Here is a 26,676-nt window from a genome sequence, read left to right as displayed (position 1 = left end):
ATTCCTTCAGAGTGAACACGGGTGAATCTGACTGCAGTAGATGTGAAAGATATTAATAAAAATGATGTTTATTCAGCCAGCGCACATACCTGTATTTTCTTCCTGTTTTCGGTCGAAGTCCATAGTAATCGATTGTCGAGTTCACGCGCGTGATCATAGGTAACTAAACCTATGCGTGTGAACTGGACAATCGATTACTATGGACTTCAACTGAAAACAGGATGTAAATACAGGTATGTGCGCTGGCTGAAATAACATCATTTTTATTAATATCTTTCACATCTACTGCAGTCAGATTCACCCGTGATCACTCTGAAGGAATCACTCACATTAGCTGTGCACTTGTAATGACACATTAAGGATGTTAAGAGGCTAAAAGCAGGTTTAAAACTTGCCCCATTGAAGTCAACAGGGTGCAAATTTTAAAAAGAGGATAACACGGTGTTGGCAACACCGATTTTTGTCGTTGTTCTCTGTATTGACAACACTCCAAATTTACAAAAAAATGAGCTCAATGTTAAAATTGACCGGAGTTCTCCTTTAACAAATGTCAGTAGACCGGGAAGATTTTAAAACGAGCCATTCATTCATAAATACGCAAGATCGTTGTGACCTGCAAACATAATCATAAAGAATAATAATGAAGCAAAACAAAACTTTTGAGAGAATGCAAAAAATGAAATTGAAATAGATTCCTCCCATCTCATATTTTTTCCATCATCATGGGGCATTTACGATGCAATTACGATGGAGACTGGATATTTCAAGGATGCAAAATCACCGTAAATGTATCATAAAAGCAATCCAAACGACATGTGATAAATGTTAGTTTTATGAAGCCAAATGAGAACTTTGTGTGCAAGACAAACCAAAATGTTTCTTCTCAAAACTGCCGACTATGTAAAATCCCACCGCTGTCAGATTTTTAAACCACACGATGAACCTGTTTAATGTGAAAATGTTTTGCTACAAGCACAGCAAACCAATAAAAGCTGATATTTATTTACTGTGATTAAGTGTTTATATTTACACCCCTGGGTTTGGTATTGAACATATGCATGTTTGTGAGTTTAGCAGGAATCAAAGGAATACTCAAACATGCCTTGAAGGGCCATATTTTCAACCCTGTTGCCAGTGAGAGCTAACAGACTAATGCAGGTGCCCATCTCACCCTCTGTTTATTTTGAGCCGTCTCCTAAGCTCTGTGCTCTTCAGTGCGGTGTGAACGGCCCCGGGCTCTTTTCCTCACACTGCTGCACACATAAACACATCCAGCAGAATTCTCTCTGATCATCTGCTGACTGACAACATCGGCTCCGGTTGCTGAGGAGCCGCAGTGTGGGTGGGACATATTCCAGCAGAGAAGTTAAACAAGATTTCTGTATTGATTTCTGTCAAACTGAACATTTTTACGGTGTGCTAAAGTTCCTGATGCTCATTTCTCTCCATTCCCAAACAATAAAATTGCAAGTTATTTTAAGCTGGCGGGTGTGGAGGATGAAAATGTTAGGATATGCGTGTGTCCATGTGCTTTGGTCTGTGTATTTGTAGTGTATTGGAATGTGTAATTGTCCTGATAGACCAGTATTAATGGCTCTTTGGTAGACAGTCATAGTAGAGGATAACGTCCTTATAACTCTTTACTGTTAGTGTGAATAGTTTTTTAGTATCAGGGAACTTAGTTTGCATATTTAAAACTTTTGTTTAATGCTGATAAATAATGTGAGTTTTCAGGTGGGTTTTGTATAGTAGTTGTCTGTTTTATAGTCTCAAATAAATAACTTCAAACATCTGAGTAAAATACTTCATACTTGTACTTTGGTTCTCTTGGTTCTTTTGGTTTGGACCAACAAAAAAAAATAGTTTTTCTTTGCTCACAGCCCATGTGAACGCTCCACTCATGTTCATCGGAAAAGCAAAGTCAAATAAGGAGCTGATATGAAATGTCTATGCAGTAGTAGAGTTGTTTCTGTTTGCAATAGCCCTATACTGTGCTGTAACATGGTGTGTGTATAGCTGTGCTGGGCAACGCTGGTAAAATGATGCTACCCTCTCGTTCACTGATCCGCTCCGATCACTTGCTCTGATAATAATAGCTTTGTAGGACTACACATTATTTGGATAATTGGTCAAAAAATAAATCTGTTAAATCTGATTCTGTTGCATAGAACTGAATAAAGAATATTGATTTATAATATTGATATATTTTCTGTCCAATTTTAGTGTTACTTTCAATATTTTTATTTTTTATATATATATTTTTTAATTCAGTATCATTAAAATGATTGAATTTCATTAACAGTCGAATCTTTAATACAATTATACAAAAAATAAAATCAATTTTAAAACGCATTTTTGGTTTTCAGCCTAGAATTTTCATTTCGGTACATCCCTAATATTTAGCCCTGGTTCTCTTAGTTCACACTGTTATTTTCACATTGAAGTAAAAATACAAAGCAAAAGGCATAAGGATAAGGTCACAACCTCTTTTATGATGTATATTTTGCATACTCTCTGAACATATGAACTTTACTTTATGAACCCCAGACAATGAGCTGTGATATGAGCTTTAAACAGCTTTTTACAGGTCTACACCTATATCGAACTGTAATGGGTAACATAACTCTTACGATGAGAAGAACCAGCTATGATTGAGCATTCTGTGTTTTTTAGGGTCACATCTTGTGACATCACATCCTGTTTTTGGTTCATTCAGATAATTGATCCGTGTTGTGTTCATAGTCCAGCCGAACGGCATCAGATTTTGTTTAGAAGCGTGAAACGGTGGGTCTTGGTCTGCTTGTTTGGTGCGCACAATGATTCGGATGGCAGCGTTCACACTTGTTCAAATAAGCCGCATTAACAGAGCAATCGCTCCAGAGTTCGTTTATATCGAACCAAACCTGCCAAGTGTGAACACACCATGAGAGTGAGAAAAGCATTAGTTTAATATTTAATATCTTAATACTCCACAGGGCTAAAAGTGCCCATAGTTGAATAAACACTTGTACAGATATTGAGCGAAAGAGTGAGACTGAAACAATATCACACTGAAATGAACATTTGTGTTCTTGGCAAACAGAAATGAAATGAAAACCCTGTTGTTGTTGTTTTCTACTCTGAAAGCCAAATAGCACTTTCTTTCTCTCTCTCTCTCTCTCTCTCTCTCTCTCTCTCTCTCTCTCTCTCTCTCTCTCTCTCTCTCTCTCTCTCTCTCTCTCTCTCTCTCTCTCTCTCTCTCTCTCTCTCTCTCTCTCTCTCTCTCTCTCTCTCTCTGTCTCTCTCTATTTCATTGTGATACTTTAGCATGACAAGAAGTAACTGTAAATTTATATTGCCAGCTCAGAACCAGGTGAGACGGTAATTATATTAAAATACAAAATGTGTGAAGTAAAGTAAGAAAATGATCAAGTAAGAGCAGCAGTAAAATGGCAAACATCTGTTGCTTGTCAGGTGGTCTGTCTGTCTGGTGGTCTGTCTGTCTGTCTATCTGTCTGTCTGTCTTTCTTGCTCGCTCTGTCTCTCGCTTTCCTGTACATTCCTGGAATTCCTCCCAGCTTGGTTTGGATTTAGGCTTTGCAGTATGTGTGTGTGTGTGTGTGTGTGTGTGTGTGTGTGTGTTGCAGAGTGAGTGTGCGTAATCTGTCAGAATAATTGATTTAGCCTAGTTTATTAACAGTCCTGAGAGAGGGAAAGTGTGTCATGTAATGAAGAATGAGATCGCTTGTGTCTGGCATTAATGATATTTTCCTCATCTGTAGTATTTCATTAGTGATGCTAATTGAAAAGGAACCCATTTACAGGGATTCAGAACTGAAGCTTGTTTTGGTATGCGTGCGTGGTTGTGTGAATATAAAGTATATTGCATTTCTTTTTAAAAAGCTTTTTCAACTTGTAGACTGGCTTGAAATTGCTTGCATTGTTGTCAAATGTGTGTTGTTGGATTGTACTGGACTTTCAAACTGTGTTCAAACATTTCTGTCCAGAGTTTTTTTTGTCTGAATGTTGATGTCGTGATTATCTACAAATGTTTTTCTATTCACAACTAAAAATTAGGATCTGTTTTATACAGCAGGCCTAAACTAAATTATTAAAGACAATTGTCATTAAAAACACTGCATTATTTTGCTGTTACAATGATATACTGTACAATGTTTCAGTTCATGTTTGGGTCGATCTTTTTTAGTCTCTGTTAGAATGTTGTGTTGCTGTGTGGCAGATAGAATGGCGATGAAATTTATTTTAAAATGAATTAACTTGAAATGTATTGTGATTCACTGTGTGACATTTAATCATAAGGAAGGAATGACTCACTCCAACAATAAGTAACAATATATCCACACAACGACTGTGTCAGAGTTGTGATTTTAACACCAACCAACCAATTGGTTTTTGTACATTAAAGGGTCGTTCCCTGTAGAAAACTCTCAGACGCTTTTCAATTCAATCTCTTTGTTCAGTGTTGAGAGACAGATGCTATAAAGATGTCAAGTGCAGAGGGAACAGGGAGGAACAGTGAAAGCATTAACGCTGACCCTGCAAAGAGAGACAAAGTGCTCAGGGAAAAGACAAAGTGAAGAGATCAGAGCCATTAATATATTGCAGAATACATTCCCAATATAGTGTTTCTGAATGTTTCTACTTCCATACCGTCTTCATGTGAGAAGGTGAAAGAGGATTTGATGTGATAATATAATTAGGGCTGTCAGTTTAACAGTAGTTTTAGTTTCATTTTCATTTTTCCACCATACGTTTACACTGTAATGAAATAAAATCAGTTCATTTCTAAGTGTTCTCCATCTGTCTGCTCTGATTACATGAGGAAGGCTTCCATTATCCCCCTTTATCATTGTGCAGAGAGTTTGTCTCCTCTAATGACACCTCCTGCCATCCCATCCCTATCCTACCTAATTATCCTCTATTTTACTTAACAGCCGGAGAAAGAGGAGGGTGGCCGCAGAGAGACGGGGGTCGGTCTGGGATATGAGGATCAGGGCTGGATAATCATTGTTCTAATTGCTTGTGTTGCATATAAAGGCCCTTTAAAAAAACTAATTTAGAAAACAACTCAATTAACATATTCAGATGTGAATCAAAATGATCGGCTTGTAGAGAGCTGGTGTAGGAAGTCGTGCATCAGACTGTTTTGAAAAAGTGATTGAGTCAATTAAAGTTGATTTTATTCCTGTAATGTTGGCAATTATAGATTTTATTTCAGACTGTTATGCCCATTCTCACAGCAGCGCTGAGGCTTTTTAGATGTGTTGCTTTTAGTGAATGTGATTGCTTACTGGCTTAAGTTAAAATGAGTCCTCCCCCAAGTCTCTATGATATTTTGGTCCCTAGATATTCCTTAGGCCCCTCCCTTGATGTCATTTTATGGGAATTCAATAACTAACATAAACGTATACTAATGTGGTGCACCATATTTAGTCACGTAATTTGGTCACCATTATCTGCTGAGCCGTGGCCCAGATTTCCCAGTCCCAGGAATACTCTTTCTGTTCTGCAGGTCTGAAAAATCCCTTCATATGATATCTTAAAAGACACTATAATGGCTCTAATGAGAAGAAATGTGATCTAGTCTATTCACTCCGGTCTGATGACGTACAGCGATGCAGGTGCTGTGGTGTGTAATCAGGTGCCTGGACAGAACCACTGAAAAAAATAAATAATGGAGTCTGTGAGAGAGTGTTTTTACTCTCACATATTAAGATGGGATTTGAAACCAAGTCCCCTAACAAGCTCAATAAAGACTGTATCACCAGACTAACACATCCTACACTAATATACCAGAAACTGAAGAAATACTTACCTGAAGAAGCTCCAAAAGGGGTTTGTCTTAGCAATGCCATAGCATAGAAGAACCATTTTTGGTTTCCCAAAGAACAGTGAACAAACAGTTCTTTAAAGAGAAAGCATAGTGTAAAGAATGTCTTTAAAAATCTAAAGGACTCTTTTTCACTTCAATGAACCTTTTGTGGAATGGAAAGTTTCCATGAATGTTAAAGGCTCTTCAACCATAGAAGAACCTTGAGTGTACTTTACTTAAACTGTTTACGATTTTAGCAGATTTTTAGCCACTTTTGAGAACTTTGATGTTTGAAAAATGTGTCTAGACACTCAAGACACCTGCATTTTTCCCCCATTCGGTTGTGCTTCAGTTTCCAGTAAAGAGTAAAAGGGATGTCATTTAATATGATAAATAACCAAAATTATACACATCATTTACACACTAGGGGACAGATTTACTAAACAGGGCAAATTATCGTGAGAGTTCAATTCCAAAAAAAGCACCGATGGGAGTGTAAAGTTCTGCGCATGATCTATTGACGGCGCGCAAGTTAAAGAACACAGATGCAGCCGGATCATTTCCATAATGACCAACGCAATCTACCAGGTAGTGTCTGGTTCAAGATGTGCTTTTTTGGGTGGTAAATAATGGCGCAAACACCAGTGAATTGACTAGCGCAAACCTTAGTAAATCACCTTGCGTGATTCATTTAAATACTCTCCTCCCATAAATTTTGCGTAAAAATTTGCGAAATCATTCTAATATGCTGATTTGCTGCTCATGAAACATTTATTCTTAGTTTTTATTATTATCAATGTAACTGCTGTGCTGCTTTATATATTTGTGTAAACATTTTTTAAGATTCTTTGATGAATAGAAAATCTTTTTGTAACGTTATAATTTTTTTTTACTGTCACTTTTGGTCCATTTAATTCAAGTTATAGTAAATAAATAAATAAAATACTGCCCTCAAGCTTTTGAATGGTGTATATGGAGGAAAAGGGAGAATTAGGTTGGGAACCACTAGCTTAGACCACCAAGAGAGTCAAAGCTGCAATTGGTGCCCTTCTCTCACAAAAATAAGTGTACAACACCCCGGTGTATGTATGTGTGAGAGAGAGTGGGAAAAAAATATAACTTCTGCTTCACTGGTTTGTAATTGATTCCCAGTGACATGGTAGCAGTTTCCAGTCTGTCATTCAGTTTGTTTGACAGCTAGCAAAGAACAACGTAGCCTACAGCTTTGATTCTATAGCATACTTCATTCCTTTTTCTGTTCATACCTTGCTTGTCATTTTTAGAGCACTCCTTCATAAATATCTGAGGCTGCTTCTTGTGTGCACCAATTTCTTTAGGTCTTATTTTTTGTGTCCGACACCGAAGACAGCTATCTGGGCTTTGGAGTCAGTCAGCAGGAAGCATTTATTGCTCTTAGGAGGATTTAAACCTATTTTGATGTGTTATTACGTCCGTCTCATGCAACATTTTTCAGGTTTATATATTCTTCTTTGTGAACATGACTATTCTCCTTCTATATTGCAATCAACTTGCATATAACAGGTGATCCTTACAAGAACTCTTGTTTTGATTGGTGTCGGTTGCTGTTTTAATGACTCGTAATGGCAGTTTCACACTTAGGCAAACATGCGGGCCTGTGTATCTAATGGAAGAGCAGACAGATGGTCTATTACAACCATCTAAAGGAGCAACTTCAACAGAAGAAGGCCACTCTCCACTAGACGGGAGCCAATTAGCCGCTTGCAGATTACTTCACTGTGAAGTTCATCTAGTGCTGTTAAGAGCCATAATTGCTCTGGTGGACTGGAGAGAGAGAGAGAGGAACAGAAAGACATGAAGGAGGTTGTCTGGAAACGTATTAATCAGACAGCGCTCTTCAGGGAGCGAGAGAAAGGTTAGATGGGTTTGTTTTTGTCACGGAAGGCTGACTTTACGGCATAACAACTGCTTGTTTCTGTCGAACGTGCTTCACAAACGTCTCTCAGCCGTGCCGTGTAAACACAATATGCTGTTTGTTTACTTCCATGTGATGTGCGTAAGAGAAGTGTGATTATAGATAGTACCTGTTAATTGTGGAACTAAAACCTAATCAAACAATAACTAGCACACTTTAATTAGCCAAATAATAACCCTTTTACATGATTGACTGTGTGTGTGTGTGTGTGTTTATGCCACTCACAACCTCTCTAAACCTCTCATTAGCCGTTATTGACTTGTCAGTGACTGCAGATGTGTGTTTGACACCTTTCCAAACGCACCAGCTGGCTGTCTGTCTTCCCGGATTCCAGCAGAGGCATGAGATCTGAGCAATCTGAAAAAAATCTGATACGTCATTATTTTGGAACTTTAGTTGGTGTGAGAGATCACACACAAGATTTCAGCTGATATTTGGAAGACATGTGAAGTGTGTGTTCTCTGCTCCGAAACCTATGTGTGCTGCCTTACAGGGAATATTTTCTGACGCAAAGTCTGTTCTAGATATATAACATGGCCACATTCTACCTTCTAAAAGTCAACATTGATTTATATGTATTTTTTCTCCTGCTTTATTGTTTGTCAGGCAACAATTGTTATGTTTGCTTGCGTAGTAAAGTAATATCTCTCACATCTCCTCACCTAGCCACATGATTTGAGGTTTCATTCATGTCCGTGGTATGGGATATTATGCGCGGAACATAACACACTGAATTTTAATACATACGTTAGGGTTTGTTCAAATCCCCAATTCTAAGTGTGTGATTGTAAAAGTGATTTGCAAATGGCACTGAGACACAGAGAAGACAAAAAAAGAGAGTCTGAGGGTAAAACTACTAGAGACAGATGTTGGAAAAATAAGTCTGATTTTCAATTCACTTTGATATGCAGTTTTGGACAAGACTGTTCTCTGTCTCAGCATGTTTAATGCAGTAGAGCCAAAGCTTTCACTTTGTATTTATCTAATCTCTTTTGTGTTGAGCTGCTCTTCATGTTTTGTTTCATTGTTTGGACCACTTCACTCAAAACTGTTTTTTTGGTTGTTGAAGAATTTGGCTCATGACGTACGTCTTTACCACAGTCATGCCAGGATTTCAGAGTCTGTGCACACTCAGTGAGATTTTCCGAATGAATCTCTCAAATCTCATTAGCTCACTTGAGGTAAGATGAGGGTATTTACAGAGCATGTTTGTGTTAAATATGCCGTCTCTTACTGGTGTGATATTCTCTCGATTCAGGTCTAATTAGTGTAGAGGGAGAGTGAGAGGCTTCGCGTTACATTGTTAGTTTAAAGCCCCTCAGGACCGCACAGGAGCAGGTGGCTTGTCGCGGCCCTCGGGAAGGTTGGGGTTTGTGTATGTCTGTGGTGGTTTATGTACGTATAATGGGAATGGAATGAAATGCTACTTTATACAATTCTAGAGTCATCAGCCCATTAGCATGCAGCTGGAATTTTGGAATCGTACTATTGGAACTGAAGGAACAGTTGGACTGAGAGGAGATTTGATCCAGCTGTCTGTAAGGAGCAGGACTTGCAGTCAGGGCGGCTGCATGTCTGGATGGAAACATGTTCTTTGTGACATCTTGAACCTTTTGACGTCACACTGACAGTTTGATGGTAGAGTCACAGTTTAGAACATGCATTTTGATAAATGCACCCATTTGTAGTGTCTGAACTCGTGCACGCATCTGTAACAGAATTCATTACCAATAAGACATTGTGCATATTACTTATTAATTTTAGAAGGTTTCAACAGGAAGTGAGTTCAAATACCACAGTTCATGATATTCTAAAAAAAATAATTTTTTATATTACATTTTATCATTAATTTTTATATTACATAAAATAAATTAATCAGTTGGATTTTTATAATCATTAAATACAATATAAATAATTATTACATGACTTGGTTGAATTCTAATGTAGAATGCGGTCTGTTATTTCTTGATAACAGACCGCTGCTAAGTATAACACACCGTTGCCATGAAAAACAGAGCGTTGCTATGGATGCAGGATTCTAACCGTAGAGACGTAACGGACTATTTTCTTTAGCGGAAGCAATGCAATTGTTTTTAAATCAATAAACTCCTTTTTAAATCAATATTCCGCTTCGCGTCGAGGTCGTGATCAGCCTGTCGGGGTTGTATTCTCTATAACAACCGCCTCGCTCTACATTATCCCTTACTTAAGTTATAATTCAGAATAAAATATATTATTATTATTTTTATTATTATATATTTTAATTGTCCTACTTAAACATGTTTGGAATTTTTTCCTTTGGAACAGTATATACACTACCAGTCATATTTGGACCTTCTGGTTTTCTTTCTTCTTCACTTTTTTCACTTTTTAGATTTTGTAAAGACATTTTTAGTAGGCACTGTATTCAAGAATTTTAAATCTCCACATTTAGTTCAGGAATATTTTAAAGATCATGACCAGCATAAATTCAGTTAAGTGTCTCCAGACTTTAATTGAGTATTTTAGAGCATTATACAAATTATTGAGCCAGATCATATATTTTTTTTATTGCTCTGAAAATGACAATATTGCCAGAGCAGGTGGAGCATAGGTGTAAAAGAAAGAATTAAAAGTGTAGTTAATGGAACCGAACTGTGCAGAAAGCAGAGTATAGATAAATTAGAGAAGGACACAGTGTAAGATAATATGGACTATGAGATCTCTCGCTCTGTGGCTGTTGCTGGCTAGACTTCATCAGCAAAATTTAATGATCTGCTTTCTCTACCTTGTTGCTAGGCAACATTGCCTGATCGACACAAGGTGCTCAAGCCATGGAATCCCGCTAGCGGACTGGCATGAGGTCACCTAAAAGGTGTACAGGCATATATTTGTGTGGTTGTGTGTGATGTGTTTTTTTTTCCCAGTTTCTGATATGGGATTTTGAATAAAATGTACAACAACAAAAGGCAAGTTTTGCATGTTAGCACACTGAGGTTATATTGGCACTAACTGCTCTTCTTTTGTAAGGACCTGCAGTTTTTCGGCTAAACACAAACATAGGAGAATAGAACTGCAGCAGTTAAGATCTTGAACTCCAAAAAAAGAAAAACAATATGTGTTAAAGGAAAACTCCGACTTTTTGGGACTTTAGCTTATTCACAGTATCCCCCAGAGTTAGATAAGTCCATACATACCTTTTTCATTTCTGTGCGTTCTGTAAGTGTTATTTGACGCACCCACCGCTAGCCTAGCTTAGCACAAAGACTGGATGTAAATGGATAATGGTAGCATACTAATCCCAATAAGTGACAAAATAATGCAAACATTTTCCTATTTACATGTTGTGATCTGTATAGTCACAGCGTGTACAAATAACAAGGCTATATGAGACAGAGACCATTTTTAATCGTATAAATACTGGGAACTATATTCTCACTAGGCGTAGGAGCACAGCTAAATCAACAACAGGGCGTCTCGTGTGCTGCGCTAATCACTCCGCCCAAGTAGCCACTCCGCCCAAGTAGCTGTGCTCCTACGCCTAGTGAGAATATAGTTCCCAGTATTTATACGATTAAAATTGGTCTCTGTCTCATATAGCCTTGTTATTTGTACACGCTGTGACTATACAGATCACAAAATGTAAATAGGAAAATGTTTGCATTATTTTGTCACTTATTGGGATTAGTATGCTACCATTATCCATTTACATCCAGTCTTTGTGCTAAGCTAGGCTAGCGGTGGGTGCGTCAAATAACACTTACAGAACGCACAGAAATGAAAAGGGTATGTATGGACTTATCTAACTCTGGGGGATACTGTGAATAAGCTAAAGTTCCAAAAAGTCGGAGTGTTCCTTTAAAAGAGTGCGAAAGATAGAGGGGGAATTCACAATTAATGAATATCTCCTGCTAATAGTGCAGTTTATTCCACTCTGTGTATCCTGTCATTATGCTCTTCTTTATCATTTGATTATATGACCAATAGAAAATGTACTCAGGCATGCATCTCTGTATAATTAAATTCAGTTTGCCAAGTTATTTTAACAGCAAATGCTGCTGACTTTGGTGAACAAGGCACAATCTATCATAAACCTAATTTACATAGAAAGGATGCGTGTTTTTACTGAAATAATGACTGTTAATTGGCACAGTACTATACTAGTACAGATAAGTTATAACATCTGGATTGCGGGTAGTCAGTAAATAAGAAATAGGTCTTTGTGCTGAAGTTGATGACAGTTTGCTTTTATTGGGTTGAGGGTTGTGAATCAAAACTGAGGTGAGTTACCTCCCTAGACAGCATTTTGGACATATTATGCACATTCAAACCTGCCTGTTGCTATGTTTCCATCCAAAGTTTCCAGTTTTCCAGTTTCCATGCCATTTGTTCAAGAGAACAAAATAATCACTTCCTGGATTAGAGAAGCCACTGTGGCTCTTTTTTCGCTGATGAAACACAATAAACTCCGTCATGTTATCTTGCGTTCGTGTGCAATCGTGTGAGACTGTTTTGGGAGGTTATTATATTTTGGGAGTAACCATCAGGGATTTCAGAATGACCAAACCAACATTTGAGATGCTGTGCATTGAAATTGTTCCACTGGTTAGAGTTTTTTTTTTTTTTTTTTTTTTTTTTTTTGCACATAAAGGGATTTATTTATAGTTTTATGCACTTGTCTTTTTTATCAGATTATCTTAACGGATAGTTATCCGCCTCAATTGAGCGCATTTTTATGCGCATCTTGGCGTTTCCATTCAGCGTTTTTTCATGCAATATCTGAAATTAAATGGAATGGAATGCTAGTGGAAACAGCTTGTGAGACCAAAACATCACGCTTTGAAACATATCAAGATGTCAGCATCTAGACAAAACACTGAGACTTCTCTGGATAAGAAGCGAAAAACAATGACCATAGCATGAACCAGTGATGGAGAGTATCGGAGACTTTGCTGATGGATGGGCTGTTTTTTTAGTCTAGAAGCTATTGATTTGACATCTGCATAAAAATCACACAAACTTAAAAAAAGATTGCAGGATCTAGTGTGTTTAGTGGAGTGTTTGAATGTGTAATGAACCTCAGCACTCCTGAGGCGTTAGTGTGGATTACTGCCTATGAGTCACTGCTGCTAGAGAGAAAGAGAGAGAAAGCCGTAGGTTAAAAGGGTAAACTGATAGAGAGTGTGTAATAAGTGGGGAGCAGAGCTCTTCTTTAGAAGCTTTTGTAACACTGTGTGTGTGTGAGTGTGTGCGGGCGAATTAGCCTGTGGGTGAAGAATCAGGTCATGTGTCACAGTGAATGGACGAGCCCTCAGTGAGCACATTGTTCATACTGCAGCCTTACTCAGCACTAGATTACACCACTAACATGCTCTCTACAACACACACTATGTTCACTAACAATACACTGTCTACTGCATTACTATAAAACTTGCTCAATGTATACTGTCACTATACAGCCCATTTACCCTACTACATACACTATATAACAAATGACTGCACCACACTACTGGGGCTGTCAATGTAACGCTTTAATATAGTACAAAAGAGCAAAGCATTAAAAATGATATACTATTTTTTACTGTAAATATTTTAGCAATATCCTAAAAGTAGCAAATTGCTTGAGTGACTGATTCAGTGTCTACACCGGATGCTCGAGGCTGTCTATACAAAGCGACCGTTGCAAATCCATTTGTCCTTCATAGTACGTGCACTTGGAGTATGTCAGCAATAGCATGCAGCATTAGTTTACCGTTGGGATTTGTTGTGTCATGTCACGCACATCCAGTGTAGACAGAATCATTGATTATAATGGGTACCTTTTATTGTAAGGACCAGTTTTTTTGAATGAATCGATTGGGTGAATGATTAATTGACTCACTCAGTTAAATGAATGATTCACTTCACATTCACTTATAAAGACATGCAGTTGTCGCCACCTACAGGCGATGTAACCTGGAGACAAATATCCCACATTGAGCCATGTATACTACTGAAGTTACTGATACTTTTATTCAGGACGTATCCATTAAAATGAGTAAAATTGACAGTGAAGACCTTTATAATGTTACAAAAGATTTATTTTTCAAATAAATGCTATTGTTTTGAACTTTCTATACATCAAAGAATCCTGAAAAAGGAGATCAAGGTATTTTCTTTAAAATATTAAGCAGCACAACTGTTTTCAGCGCTGATATTAATAAGAAATGTTTCTTGAGCAACAAATCAGCATAATAGACTGATTTCTGAAAGATCATGTGACACAGAAGACTGGAATAATGGCTGCTGTTTTAAAAATATTTGCCATCATAGTTATGTATTACATTTTTTAAAGCCATTCATTTAGATGGATTGTAATAATCGTTCACAGTATTTTTGTTTTGACTGTATTTTAATCAATTAAATGTAGCATTAGTCAGCATAAGAGACGTTAAAATAATATTATCCACTCCAAACTTTTGAATGGCAGTAGTTTACCTGAAGCCATGCCACTATATTGAAATATATTGAAACTAAAGGCTGTGTGAAAGCACACAGTGGCTTTATTGTTGTTAATTAATGGATTTGGTATCAAAATGGACTGTGATAGTGTGCACTTTTTTTTTTGACTTTTTTTAACTGAATTTAACTTAACATTACTGTTTTATATGAAGCTTTGTGATTAAAGACAGTAAAACACTGGAATGGGCCTCATGTGAACTACTTGCAGTGCGTAGCATATAGGTTGGGGATCAAACATGAAAGCTGTGAATAATTATTCATATCATTTTGTACTCATCAGTTATAAAGCTATTACATTTTTAATAATTACCCCCAGAGCCCTTTTTGAGCTTTCCCTTATTTTTCATTCTGATGTTGAAAAACTGTCTGAAGCCAGCTGTTGGAAAAGTGTTTTATCCCGTGGAATTAAATGACTATTATAATCATGTTAATTGCCTGGGCTAAATCCAGACGTTGCTCTCGGACCAATTGATTCTTTTGTCTCACGTGAATTTAATTAAAAGACTTTGCCCTCTCATAACATAAAAGGCAAGTATCACGAAGCAACCTGTTGTGCGGCCTTTGATGTGCTCTTGAGTTGGTCTTTGATACTTCTTATCTTGCGGTGTGATCGTATTGCTTAGAACCGCAGTAGAGCATTTTGCTCATCATTTAGTACAAAAACAACCACGCTCAAGAGACTCCAGTCTGCATGTTGTTTAGTTTTAGAATCATCTACTACAGTATTACTAATTTAAATGGACTAATTTACAGAAGAAAGAGATCATACATGTTTGCAACGACATGAGGGTGTGTAAATTTTTGGGTGTACTACCCCCTTAAGTCTGAAAGTGCCCCTATTATACTTTTTTGGATGTTACCTTTCATGGAGTGTGTTATAAAGCTGTTATTGCCTCCCAAAAGAAAGAGTTGAACTGCCTGAAATTAGTCGTCAGTAATTCCAGTGTTACTTCCTGCCCAACCTTTGTAGGTTTGTTACAAATTTGCATAATGGCAGCATGTTGTCTTCACTGGCTGAATGCGTACAATGTCTAATTTGACCCGCCCACAAAAACTGTAGTTGAAGCTGAGGCCTGCAGAGTTTGGTTTGTGTTGTTGAATGTTGAGAAGACGCTGCTTTCTGCGCTGTGAATGCTAAAGGCTGAGGACTCAGACTCGAATTGACACTGTGTATCAAGTGCTGAGGAAGCCTCCGGAACTGAAGTTCAGATATGGTAATGTGCGTTTGGTTTCCGACATGCGCTGTAAGCAGTAAAACAATCACAACCAAGACTTTGCAGATAATTCTTGATCAAGCCATTTAAGACACTGTGAGAAAAGAGGTGATGCTGCACTGTATATTATGTATATATTGTATATAGTGTTTATGACCTTGGATACATGTAAACTTATTGTTGGAGACCTCAAAAACAATACGAGGAGTCTTTAAAAAAGCCTATTTGGGGCACTTAAAGTTAAGATCACAGATGTTCTAAATGAGATCCTAAAAGAAATTGGCATGGTTACTAAGTAAGGGATAATGTATAGAGAGGCGGTCGTTATAGCGAATAACAAGCCCGACAGGCTGAACGAGACCCCGACGCGAAGCGGAGGGGTCTTGACAGCCTGAAGGGCTTGTTATTCGCTATAACGACCGCCTCTCTATACATTATCCCGCTTATTACATGGCTACCTACAAAATAAATAATTAATTTGACACAAATTATTGATTTAAAAAGGAGTTTATAGTTTTAAAAACGATTGTATTGCTTCCGCCAAAGAAAATAGTCCGTTCCGCGTCCATAGCAACGCGCTGTTTTTCATGGCAACGGTCTGTTATAGCTCGCAGCGGTCTGTTATCGAGAAATAACAGACCGCATTCTACATTGGAATTCAGCCAAGCCATGTAATAAACAGATATAATAGGATTCTGGGTTGAGATGTTTCTGTAATGCATCTCCTGGAGGAAGAAAAAAGAAGCTATTTCTAAAATGTTCTAGAATGTGAAGGAAATACGGTTCAGCCCAGATATCTGCTATTACAGGAACGGCTTTGTTACAGTGAATCTGTACAAACTGCCCAAGCATGAATGACCTACTTCCCCCCCACGGACACAGACTGCTTCATTCGTTCATTCGTTTATGCGTTCGCTTGCTTCCCCCCGCCGCTCCCTCCATCTGTCAGCGATTGAGCTCCATTACTTGGGAGGATGGAGGCAGAGGGCTTCAAAGCACAAACCCCTCTCCCTTCCTGTCATGGTGATTGATTTCAGAACAAGATGTTTGCCTTTCATGCCATCCATGCATGACCTCTTCGGTCCATATGGGGTCTTTATTTCCCTTTGCCTCTAAGGATTCACACTCTTAGATTGGCCTGGCCTTTAATTAGATACATCTTTAAACCGGCTCTTATCATTCTATGAATTGCTTATTGAGTTGAGCTAATGAAATATTCTCTTTGATGAGTGCCGAATGGTGGAGGGTGGTTAACCTTTGTTGTAATAGAGTTGACGTCTTTTAACCTGCATTTGAAGGCCATTGCCCCCCCCCCCCTATGTAAAATCACCGTAATGTACAGCCTCGAGTGGCTTAATGTTAATATATACATATGCACACTACATATACAGTATAAATGCTATATACTGTATATACTACATATATGCATACATATGTAGTATATTCATGTGAAAAAGAAAGGACAGTCTATTGAATTTTATGGTTTTACATATCAGGACATAATAAAAAAAATCATCTGGTCCTTGTCAAACTTAAAATTTGGTATTTTGGTAGCACATGACTTATTACACACTGTCATTATTTATTTAACAAAAACTAGGTCAAAATGGAGAAGCCATGTGTGACAAACTAAGTGCACCCTTACTGCTTCCAGAGGAATTAAGAGGGTAAGTAGCAGTCAGATGCTGCTAATCAAATGCCTTTGATTAATCAATCATCAGCAAGCGTGATCCAACTTTATTAAAACAAAGTTTTAAACCCTTTAAAACAAAGTTTTAAAGAAGTTTTGGCAGTTTTCTGGTCTAGAGCATTCAGGGGTACTGCATATACAGTATTGACATATAGACTACACCGCATGTTTTTGCAGTGTTGGGAGTCAGTGGGAAGACAGATGGACGTATGGTGTTTACTCACTCATGTGGAGGGCACGGGTCCCTTTCCCCTCTCATTTCATCTGTTTCACCCCCTCCATCCATCTTTGGAATATAACTAAATTGCTGTGTTATGTTTTCTAAATCGGTGCTTGCTTGGTCACAAAAGCCTATTGCTTCTTGCGGCGTCTGAAAGCAACCATTTATGTAGTTTGCTTTCCTGCTAGTGCTTTCTTTGTTTTTGTTTTTTTTGCTGAAGAAGTAATATCTTCCCTCAGGGCCACAGATAAGACTAATAAAACAGAGAGGCCATGGACAGAATCTCCCTCTCCATCTCACAAAAGCCTGTGTAGTTACGCTTGGCAGGGGAACTGATCCCTGGAGTGGCTCTGCTGTAGAACAGGGGTGTAATCACGGAATGGGATCGAAGTGCAGGTCTCCCATGCTGTTCTCTTTCTGTCTCTCTCATTTACTACTGGGTAAAGGGAGTGGGAGTTTTCCTGGTTGCCTCGTCAGCATCCCCTGCATCTGTAGGATAGTGTGCACAGCCCTATGTGTCACTAATGAATCAGGAGGAGGTTTTAGCAGCGCAGTGCAGAGGAAAAAGTATGCTAGATTATTATCACGGTTTGAGAAACAGCACGTTATTGAACTGGTAGTTGTTACACATATATGTATTGTTATTATTAAAAATAATTTAAATTAAAATAAACCATATTTAATAAATGTTTAGTTCATGTTAACTGTGGAGTTAAGTAATGTTTTTGCATTCAAAAAAGTTGCATTCAGAATCTACTTGGCTTATAAAACTGAGATGGCAAGTCTGCATTTGGATGTTGTCTGAATGTGTCTTTCTTTCTGTTCAGACATCATTACACTTTCGTGGTGAAGCAGATGAAAGATAAACCCTGTGTAGACTGTAAAAACCTACTTTGCACTTGAAAGCTGCTGCTTTTGAGTGATGTTTTGTGTGTGAGAGAGTATGGAAGTGTTTTAAGTCCCACAGCAAAAGAAGAACTTCTAGAAAGCAAGGCAGCAAAGTGAACTCTAGGGAGATTGTGTGTTATGTGTATTTGTGGGTAAATGCAGGGCTGTTCTTGTATCCAGAGTTTACCTCGCTAAATCTCCTGGGAAATGGCAAAAAAAAAAAAAAAAATATATATATATATATATATAAAAATAATAATAATAATAATGCAAACAATTCTCTGAAATTGATGACTCTTTGTCTTAACATTAAGCAGAATATATATATAAAAAAATGATTTTCTCTTTATTCAAAAATTTTGCATTCTGAATGTTACACTGATAAACACTCAAATCAGTATGTGCTATATACTACAGGCAAAGAAAGAAAGATAAAGAGAATAGTTTATGCTAAAATGCACTGAAAGACACAAAAACACACACAAGAAAAACACAGCTGCTTTCTTCTAAAATATCGAACAGGGATCTTTACCAAAAAAAGTAGGTCTTGATGTTTTTTCCAAGGATAGAAGTTAGATGAGGAAACCCAATCAAATATATGGTCAGATGTTTTCCCAGAGTGAACTTCTAGTGTTTTCTCTGCCAGCTTTAGAGCATCACATGTTGTTATACTTAATTCACACTGAAAGATGCACATTAGGGCCAGATGTGCTTGCAGATGGATTAATGAAGTTTGCCATGTTGTGAAAGATTATTGTAGTTCCTGCAGAAGAAAAGCCCACAAAATTAGGCCCATCCGTGTCCCAGACTATGGCTCTGGTTCAGCACATACTCGAGCGCTAGTGATCATGGAAGTGATTGCTGTGGAAAAGCCATTCAGGTTCATGCTCAGTATGCTTGACAAACTCAGTTTCCATATCCTAAATAATCTCTTGCGCTTTTCTGTCATTCCAGACAGTTTCCAGACCGCCCTAGATTCCACCATCCTCTAAAGTCTCCCTTCATACAGCATTGCTTATCGTACGCTCTTATGGCCTTTTTGATTAAAATCTGATGTATTTTGAAAAAAAGAAAGTCAAGTCATCTTCATTTATTTAGCGCTTTTAACAATGTAGATTGTTTCAAAGCAGCTTTACAGAGATAAACGTATAATTTATGGTAACAGAGATTGTTTTGGCTTTATAGCGGTTCTTTAGTAAAGTTATTTTCCAGCTAAGGTTAGTTATGATTGATTCGCTTCCGTTGCTACGGTCATTTGTTATTAAATTAGGGGCCGCTAAGACGACACCATTCTCTCTACATAGACTTTAAACGCGAACCTGTGAGAAACGCTGATGGCGTTCACATGCGCATTAAGAATTTGTTCTATAGTTATGTGCGTTTGAATATATGTACGCTTGAATATATGTGCGCAGGTTTGGAATTCCCTACAAACCAAGCCTAAACAAAGTACTGGTGTTTCCTTATAATTTTTGATACAGAATTTTATTTTATTTTATCAATTCGGGGTAGATACGTGAATTGAGTTTCCCGACAACGCTTTTTCCCGACGATCAGGTCCAGGCGAAGGTCCTTCATCAGATCTGGATACGGCCTGGATCCGGCAGGCTGCGGGAAAACCTCGGGATAAACAAAGACACTAAAATTAGCGTAGATGCCATTCTTCTTATGATGTAACGAGTACATCAGGATTTATGGGAAGTGCTCCCGGTTCCAGCTGACCTAATCTATGCAGCCTAACATTGAATTATAGAAGTCTATAATGTATTACTGTATGTGAATGCTAGGTCAAAGAGATGTGTCTTTAGTCTAGCTTTGAACTGACAGAGTGTGTTTGCTTCCCGGACAATGGTAGGAAGACTGTTCCAGAGATTTGGCGCTAAATAGGAGAAGGATCTACCGCCAGCAGTCGATTTTGATATTCTAGGTATTATCAACTGGCCGGAATTTTGAGATCGCAATATATATATATATATATATATATATTTTTTTTTTTTTTGCCTGCCGTGTCTCCCCTTAATCTTTAATCAAAGTAATTTCCCCTAACAATCCAATAAATTCTCATTGGACAAAATCAAGTCTCGCCCTACAGTTTTTCTTGTTCAAGAAGCCATTCGCAACTTCCGTTTCATGCCAATTTTAAATTGCACGTTTACTGTAACTGATAGGACTAGAGTTTTCCCATTAACATACTGAACATACCTTCAGTCTCGTCTAGATGTTGTTTAAGAAGAGCTTCTCCTCTCAAGCAGCTGAAGTGAATCAACCTCAGCTTGATTTTTTGAGTCTGAATGATTCTGATCGCTGAATAGAGAGAAATTGAATGAATAGAGGCTGTCCCTCAGCACAAATACCCAGAGTGCTCTATCAGAGCTGAAGAGTTGATGGCTGGTTATCAGCCTGTTGTATCTTGCAGTCCTGACATGCTCCGTCTGCTCAGCTGAGAGCTCTTTTGATGTCTCTGACTTCAAGTACATGAACAAGGCTATTAAACATGTAATGTCTCTGAAGCATGTAATCTGATTTAGTACATAAGTTTAACATGATGGATCAGCCCCGCAGGCGGATGAGGGCTGATGGTGTATCTGCTCACAAACACACACACACACACACACACACACACACACACACACACACACACACACACACACACACACACACACACACACACACATAAAAGGTTTGCGTCTTGCACGGTTTATTCGGTTTGCATCAGATACATAAAAACACATTTCTTTACGTTTGAGAAATGGTGGATTTAATCTTCTATGGGCTTGGAGTGATGCAAAATAAACACACAACTTTGTACATAAGCAGTGCTTGCTTATGTTTCATTTTACTGGACTGGTCTACAGAGACATTTGCTGATAAATCTGAAGGCTTTTTAAGAGAAGAAACATTTGTCAGAGCTATTACTCATTTTTAATCACACACTCACGCACAGAGCTTAAAATGAAGAGCATAAAAGGAGCTGTCATTTAAGGAAATTAGCGAAGCTCTTGAAAATTAGACAAAAAGGACAGTGTTCTACATCTCTGAAATAAGATATGCAAACTTTGACCAAGTGGAGAGGCATGAGATCATTATTTTTACATTAAACAGCACTCTGCTGCCCATCGTTTTGTAATTGGTCTGCTCCCTCTTGTACTTTTTTCGACTTTTTATTTTGTCATTGCAATTCCTAAAGAATGTGTGATTTGAATAGTTTTGCAATCCCTTTTTATCTTATGATACAGTAGTAAAAAGTACATTAGAATAGATTAGTTTTTGTGAATCACTACAAACTGTCAGCTTCAGATTCAATGATTCATTTGGTTCATCACTCAGAATTGTTGTCTTATACACACCACTGTTCAAAAGTTTGGGAATCGTTTTTTAAAAAGTCTTTTGTGCTTACCAATGCTGCATTTATTTAATCAAAAATACAATAAAATAGTAGCCTGGCAAGCCAGACCTACATCAAGATGTTAGGTCTGGCAACTCACCATAGACACGGCTCAACCCTTTCAAATTCCCTCTGCACGCAATAGGACAGCGCTACAACCAACCAGAGCGTTTTCCCAACAGCGGAGCTTACGTTAGTTGATAGATTCAACTTTTGCCATATCTGGCCGGCAAAACTACGAACACATATTCCTTTTTTTAAGAATGACTTAAGTGCTGTTCTATGCTCTTTTCTCAAAGAAAAACCTAACTCCAAGTCCTCCAGAGTCGCGGCCAAATCCGATTCGAAAGATGTTCGCCAGCAGCAGCCGTCATTCTTTGTTTTCAAGTGGCAGGTAACCGTCGCAACTCTGTCGTCATCATGTTAAGCCCGCCCCGCCTACTCTATACACGACGTGATTGGCCTGACCCAATTTAGGTTTTTGCAGCTCGAAAGTCAATGGAGAGTTGCTAGACTACCCTGGCTGCAAAATACATTTTGCTGCCGCTAGGGTGCGTCTAGATTTCTAGGCTAGTAAAATAGCAATTTTGTGAAATATTATAATTTAAAAACAAGTTTTCAATTTGAATACATCATAAAATGTAATTTATTCCTGTGATGGCAAAGCTGAATTTTCAGCAACATTTCTCCAGTCTTCAGTGTCACATGATTTTTCAGAAATAATTATAATATGGAAATATATATATATATATATATATATATTTATAATTTTGTTTTCATCTTGCATTAGATGTTATAAATATAGGCTAAGCCCCTGTTCACACTGACATTGCTACAAGTTGCCAAGTCATTGTGCTGTTTCTAGTAGACGTTCCTACTCTGAACTGTATTGAATGTCTCACTTTTCCTTCCTGTAGTGTACAGTTTTCAGCACAAGAAGTATCTATCTCTCTATAGCTGGAGTATAATAATGTAATTGATTCATTCCGTAAGCAGAGATATGGTGATACACAGCTCCCCTGCAGAGACGAGCTTTGTCATATTGAATATTGATCTTCCTGTCTAGAGTTCTCAGTGGATGAGAAAGTTCTGTGTCAGACCGGAGCACTGCGCCTCTGCTTCCTCTGCCGTTCCTCAGACTCCTTTTATCAGAACACTTGTTTTTCTGTGGGGTAAAGATTATTTTATTTAGCAGCTTGGCAGAACAATGTTTGCTGGAGGTAGACAAGCGTACGCCTACTGGAGAGTGTACGGCTTATGTTGTGTAATGTCTTTTAGCACAAACAGTATATCCGGTCTATAGCAGGAATAGTCTTCATACTGTTTATTATTGGTCCTTAAAGACATGAAACAGCATGTGCATTTAATTTACATCACACTCATTTCCATAAAGTTACACATATTTCAGAATGAGACAGAATATACAAAAGTTTGGGGTCAGTAATATTTTTTAAATGCTTTTTGAAAGAAGTGTCTTCTGCTCACCAAGGCATTTTTTTGATCAAAATAAATAATGTTGTGAAATATTATTTCTATTGAAAATAACTGTTTTCTATTTGAATATTAGTAGAAAATGTCACCCCCCCAGAAGCCTTTTATCCCTTGTTTGAACATTATTAAAGTTAGAGCTTATTTAGAGATATCAGACGGATGGCTTAGTGCAGGCACTAATGGATCCTATGATGTATCTCGTATATTACCCCACTAATAATGCCCAGAATGGTACCAAACTTATACAGTAGTACAAATAGGTTCTGTACTTAGGCATTGGAAAGTTTGTAAGTACATCAGGAGTTTATTTAAATAACACTTGCCTGGCGGCTCATGCTACTGCTAACCCGGACGTCGACGTCACTTCAGTGGTTTGGGAAAAGCATGTGAAAGTCCTGGCAGAAAGCGATGCATAAGGATTTAGTGTAACGACGCCCAGTTCCAGGAATGCACTAATATTTTGTTTGCAACAATTATTAGTTAACACTAAGTTGTTAACACTTCGGAAAAAATTATAATTTGTCGTTACACTACATCCTTTTGCATCGCTTTCTGCCAGGACTTTTACATGCTTTTCCCAAACCACTGAAGTGACGTCGACGTCCGGGCTCGAGGTCATGGTGCAAAGGACCCTAGGTTGATTTTACTCCGAACCATCCCTTTAAGTCAGTAATCAGGAAAGCCATTTTAGAGGCTTAAAAGTTCTTGCATTTTGTTAAAATATTTTTTCTCTTTAGAGTAACCTCTACTAATGAATTGTGCATCATAAGATTTATTATGAAAGGAAAAGATGTAATTTTCTGCATGTCACCTTTACTCCAGAATACTCATATCTATTTTTTTTCTGTTAGAAGGACATGACCCTGAAGCCCCATGAGCGGAGGCAGAACCAGGCGGGACCGCTGCGCAAGAAGAAGCCCGGACGAGTGCCGAACGGACTGAACATAGACCTACACAAAGACCGACTCAACCACAACAACCACCAGCACCACCACTCAGACCAGGAGAACAACCCTCACCTGGCCCATACACACAGCAAGAAGAAGAAACACCTGCAGAAGAAACACCGACCTGTGAGTTTAACTTTAGCTCGCTACATCTGTCCAAAAATCATGATTGTGATCTGTTCAAACAGGAACTGGGAGCCTTGATGTATTTGGCAGATTTTGTTGGTAGATTAAAGACATTCTATTGATTTCCCACAAGTGCATGAGCTTCAGCATATGGTTGGAGTAAAATTGGTGTCAGACGGAGCTTTTGAATAAAGTTTATTTCTGCTGCGAAATTATAAATAGTTGTAATAATAGTTTTTATCTATCTATCTATCTATCTATCTATCCATCCATCCATCCATCCATCCATCCATCCATCCATCCATCCATCCATCCATCCATCCATCCATCCATCCATCCATCCATCCATCCATCCATCCATCCATCCATCCATCCATCCATCCGTGTTTTATATGCGTTTTATATAACTGTGTTAATATTTCTATATTTTTTTCCTTCATTTTTATTTTATTTCTAATTTATTTCATCTAATATTTATATTTTATTTTATTTCAGCTTTATTTAAATGATCAAAAATAGGTTTAATAGTTTTTGTTTTAGTCAAAGATAATAACCCTGTTCTGGATGGGCTACTGTCTGTTCCCTTTGCACCTAATTGTAGTGTACCTCAAGGCACTGCTTTGTGTTTTTTATGAATGTTTTAACTAAATTAAATCATGATTAGATTGTGTACTGAGATAATGCAAACCTACAGTCATGTTCATTTCTCAAAGCCGTGTGTATAGTGTCTATGTCTTCACTGAGAATGACTGAACAACAGAAGAGGTGCGCCAATCTGACTCCATTAAGGCAGAGCTCATCTGAATCAAGTAATTGTCGATGATCATTAGCCGTCTCTGTCACAGTGTTAGACTTATTACCGATCTAATCGAAGGAGGTAATTAATATGATACTAGGTTTTACAGGCAGGCTGGTGGTTTGTTGGAGCTTTCAGACATTATACAATGACAAAAGTGTGGACTGATTTCCAAAAGTGCTAAAGCAGAGAGAGAGAATAATAGAGATTGTGTCCTCTAAGATTAGATGTGTAAAGACACTGCTGATTAACTCCGTCATTAAGGATGAACGAGGAGCGAACTGGCTCCGGCTTTTTTTGACTTGTTTTATGGTGCTAATTAAATTAGTCACTCTTGTTATTGTTGCTGCGAGGTGCTGCTCTCTTGCTCTTTGTGTTTGTGTGTGTTTGTGACATCCTCTTGTTTTTACTAATGAGTATTTATGGCATGTTTACACAGAGGAATTGCCACTACAGAGCAAGCAATCTGATGGCCACACACGCTACATTGAACACACACACAGACACACACACACACACACACACACACACACACACACACACACACACACACACACACACACACACACACACACACACACACACACACACACACACACACACACACACACACACACACACACACTCACTCACACACTCATGTACGCTTTAAGGAACAGTTCACCCCAAAAATATTCTGTCATCATTTACTCACCCTAATGTGGTTCCAAGACCAGTATGATTTTTTCTTAAAATATTATATTTTTTACAATGTCCTGGCAACTCTTTTCAGTATAATTATGTTTATTTAGGGGATATTAAGCACACATAAACGATAAACACAATAAATGCAATTTCTCATAAAAGTGGTTCATACACTTTATTTTAAGCCTTGTAAAGTCATTCAGTAAATTTGTGTGACAAAAAATTGTTATTTGCTGACAAGCTTCCTCTCCGGTGAGCTGTGAATCACTGTATTGAACTGATTCATGTAACTCATTCATTAAAAGGTTATGGCTCAAAAGAATGACCCTGTCATATAGTCTACATAAAATTATAATGAGAACATCATTATGATTGTGTGATTGGGACATGATGAGACTTTTGTTTTTGTAATCAGGCTCTCAAAAATGTAATACAAATTTCGGATTTAGATTTATCTGCCAAAATATTGGTTATTGGCTTTCAAATATAAATAATTATCAGTTATCGGTATCGGCCAACATTTTCATATCAGTGCATCCCTACTTTAAACACACTTTCATAGGCATACACACACTTTTCTCCATAGATAGAAGCTGTAGACAGGTACCATTTGTCCTTGTTAGAGAGAGAGAGAGAGAGAGAGAGAGAGAGACAGAGAGAGAGAGAGAGAGAGAGAGAGAGAGCTCCCAGCTCTCTTGTTCATCATGTGTATTCTGCCCATGGCTGAATTAAGAACAGACAATCCATCTCTCATGGAGCAGGCTGAGGGAAGTGATGGCTGGGACACTTTAAGCTTTTATCAAACTCCAAGGCAATGGCCATAAACTTGAGTTACGCTGGATGGTGAGGAATTAAATTCCTTTTCTTCACTATTTCATCTGCTTTCTCCCTCCCCAAAATTGTGCTGCACAGGTGTGAGTTTGACCTCTAGGGCATGTATCAAACATGGAAATGTTTCATGGATATAACAGTTTATGATAGATTTGTAA

General features: G+C 37.9%; 1 protein-coding gene across 1 annotated transcript in view; it reads left to right on the top strand.

The window, feature by feature from the left end:
• The window catches only part of LOC308683228 (autism susceptibility gene 2 protein homolog), an 80,777-nt gene extending 56,355 nt beyond the window's left edge, over positions 1-24,422 (top strand). The window contains exon 3 of the mRNA XM_081353579.1: positions 23,986-24,422. Within this exon, the coding sequence (XP_081209705.1) occupies positions 23,986-24,285 (300 nt within the window). The 3' untranslated portion in view covers positions 24,286-24,422. The remainder of the gene's footprint in view (positions 1-23,985) is intronic.
• Positions 24,423-26,676: the final 2,254 nt, after the last annotated feature.

This window comes from Scardinius erythrophthalmus (genome assembly GCF_964197995.2).
Source record: "Scardinius erythrophthalmus genome assembly, chromosome: 23".
Lineage (NCBI taxonomy): Eukaryota > Metazoa > Chordata > Actinopteri > Cypriniformes > Leuciscidae > Scardinius > Scardinius erythrophthalmus.
The sequence above is the reverse complement of the archived record's forward strand: the minus strand, read 5'-3'. Positions and strand labels throughout refer to the sequence as shown.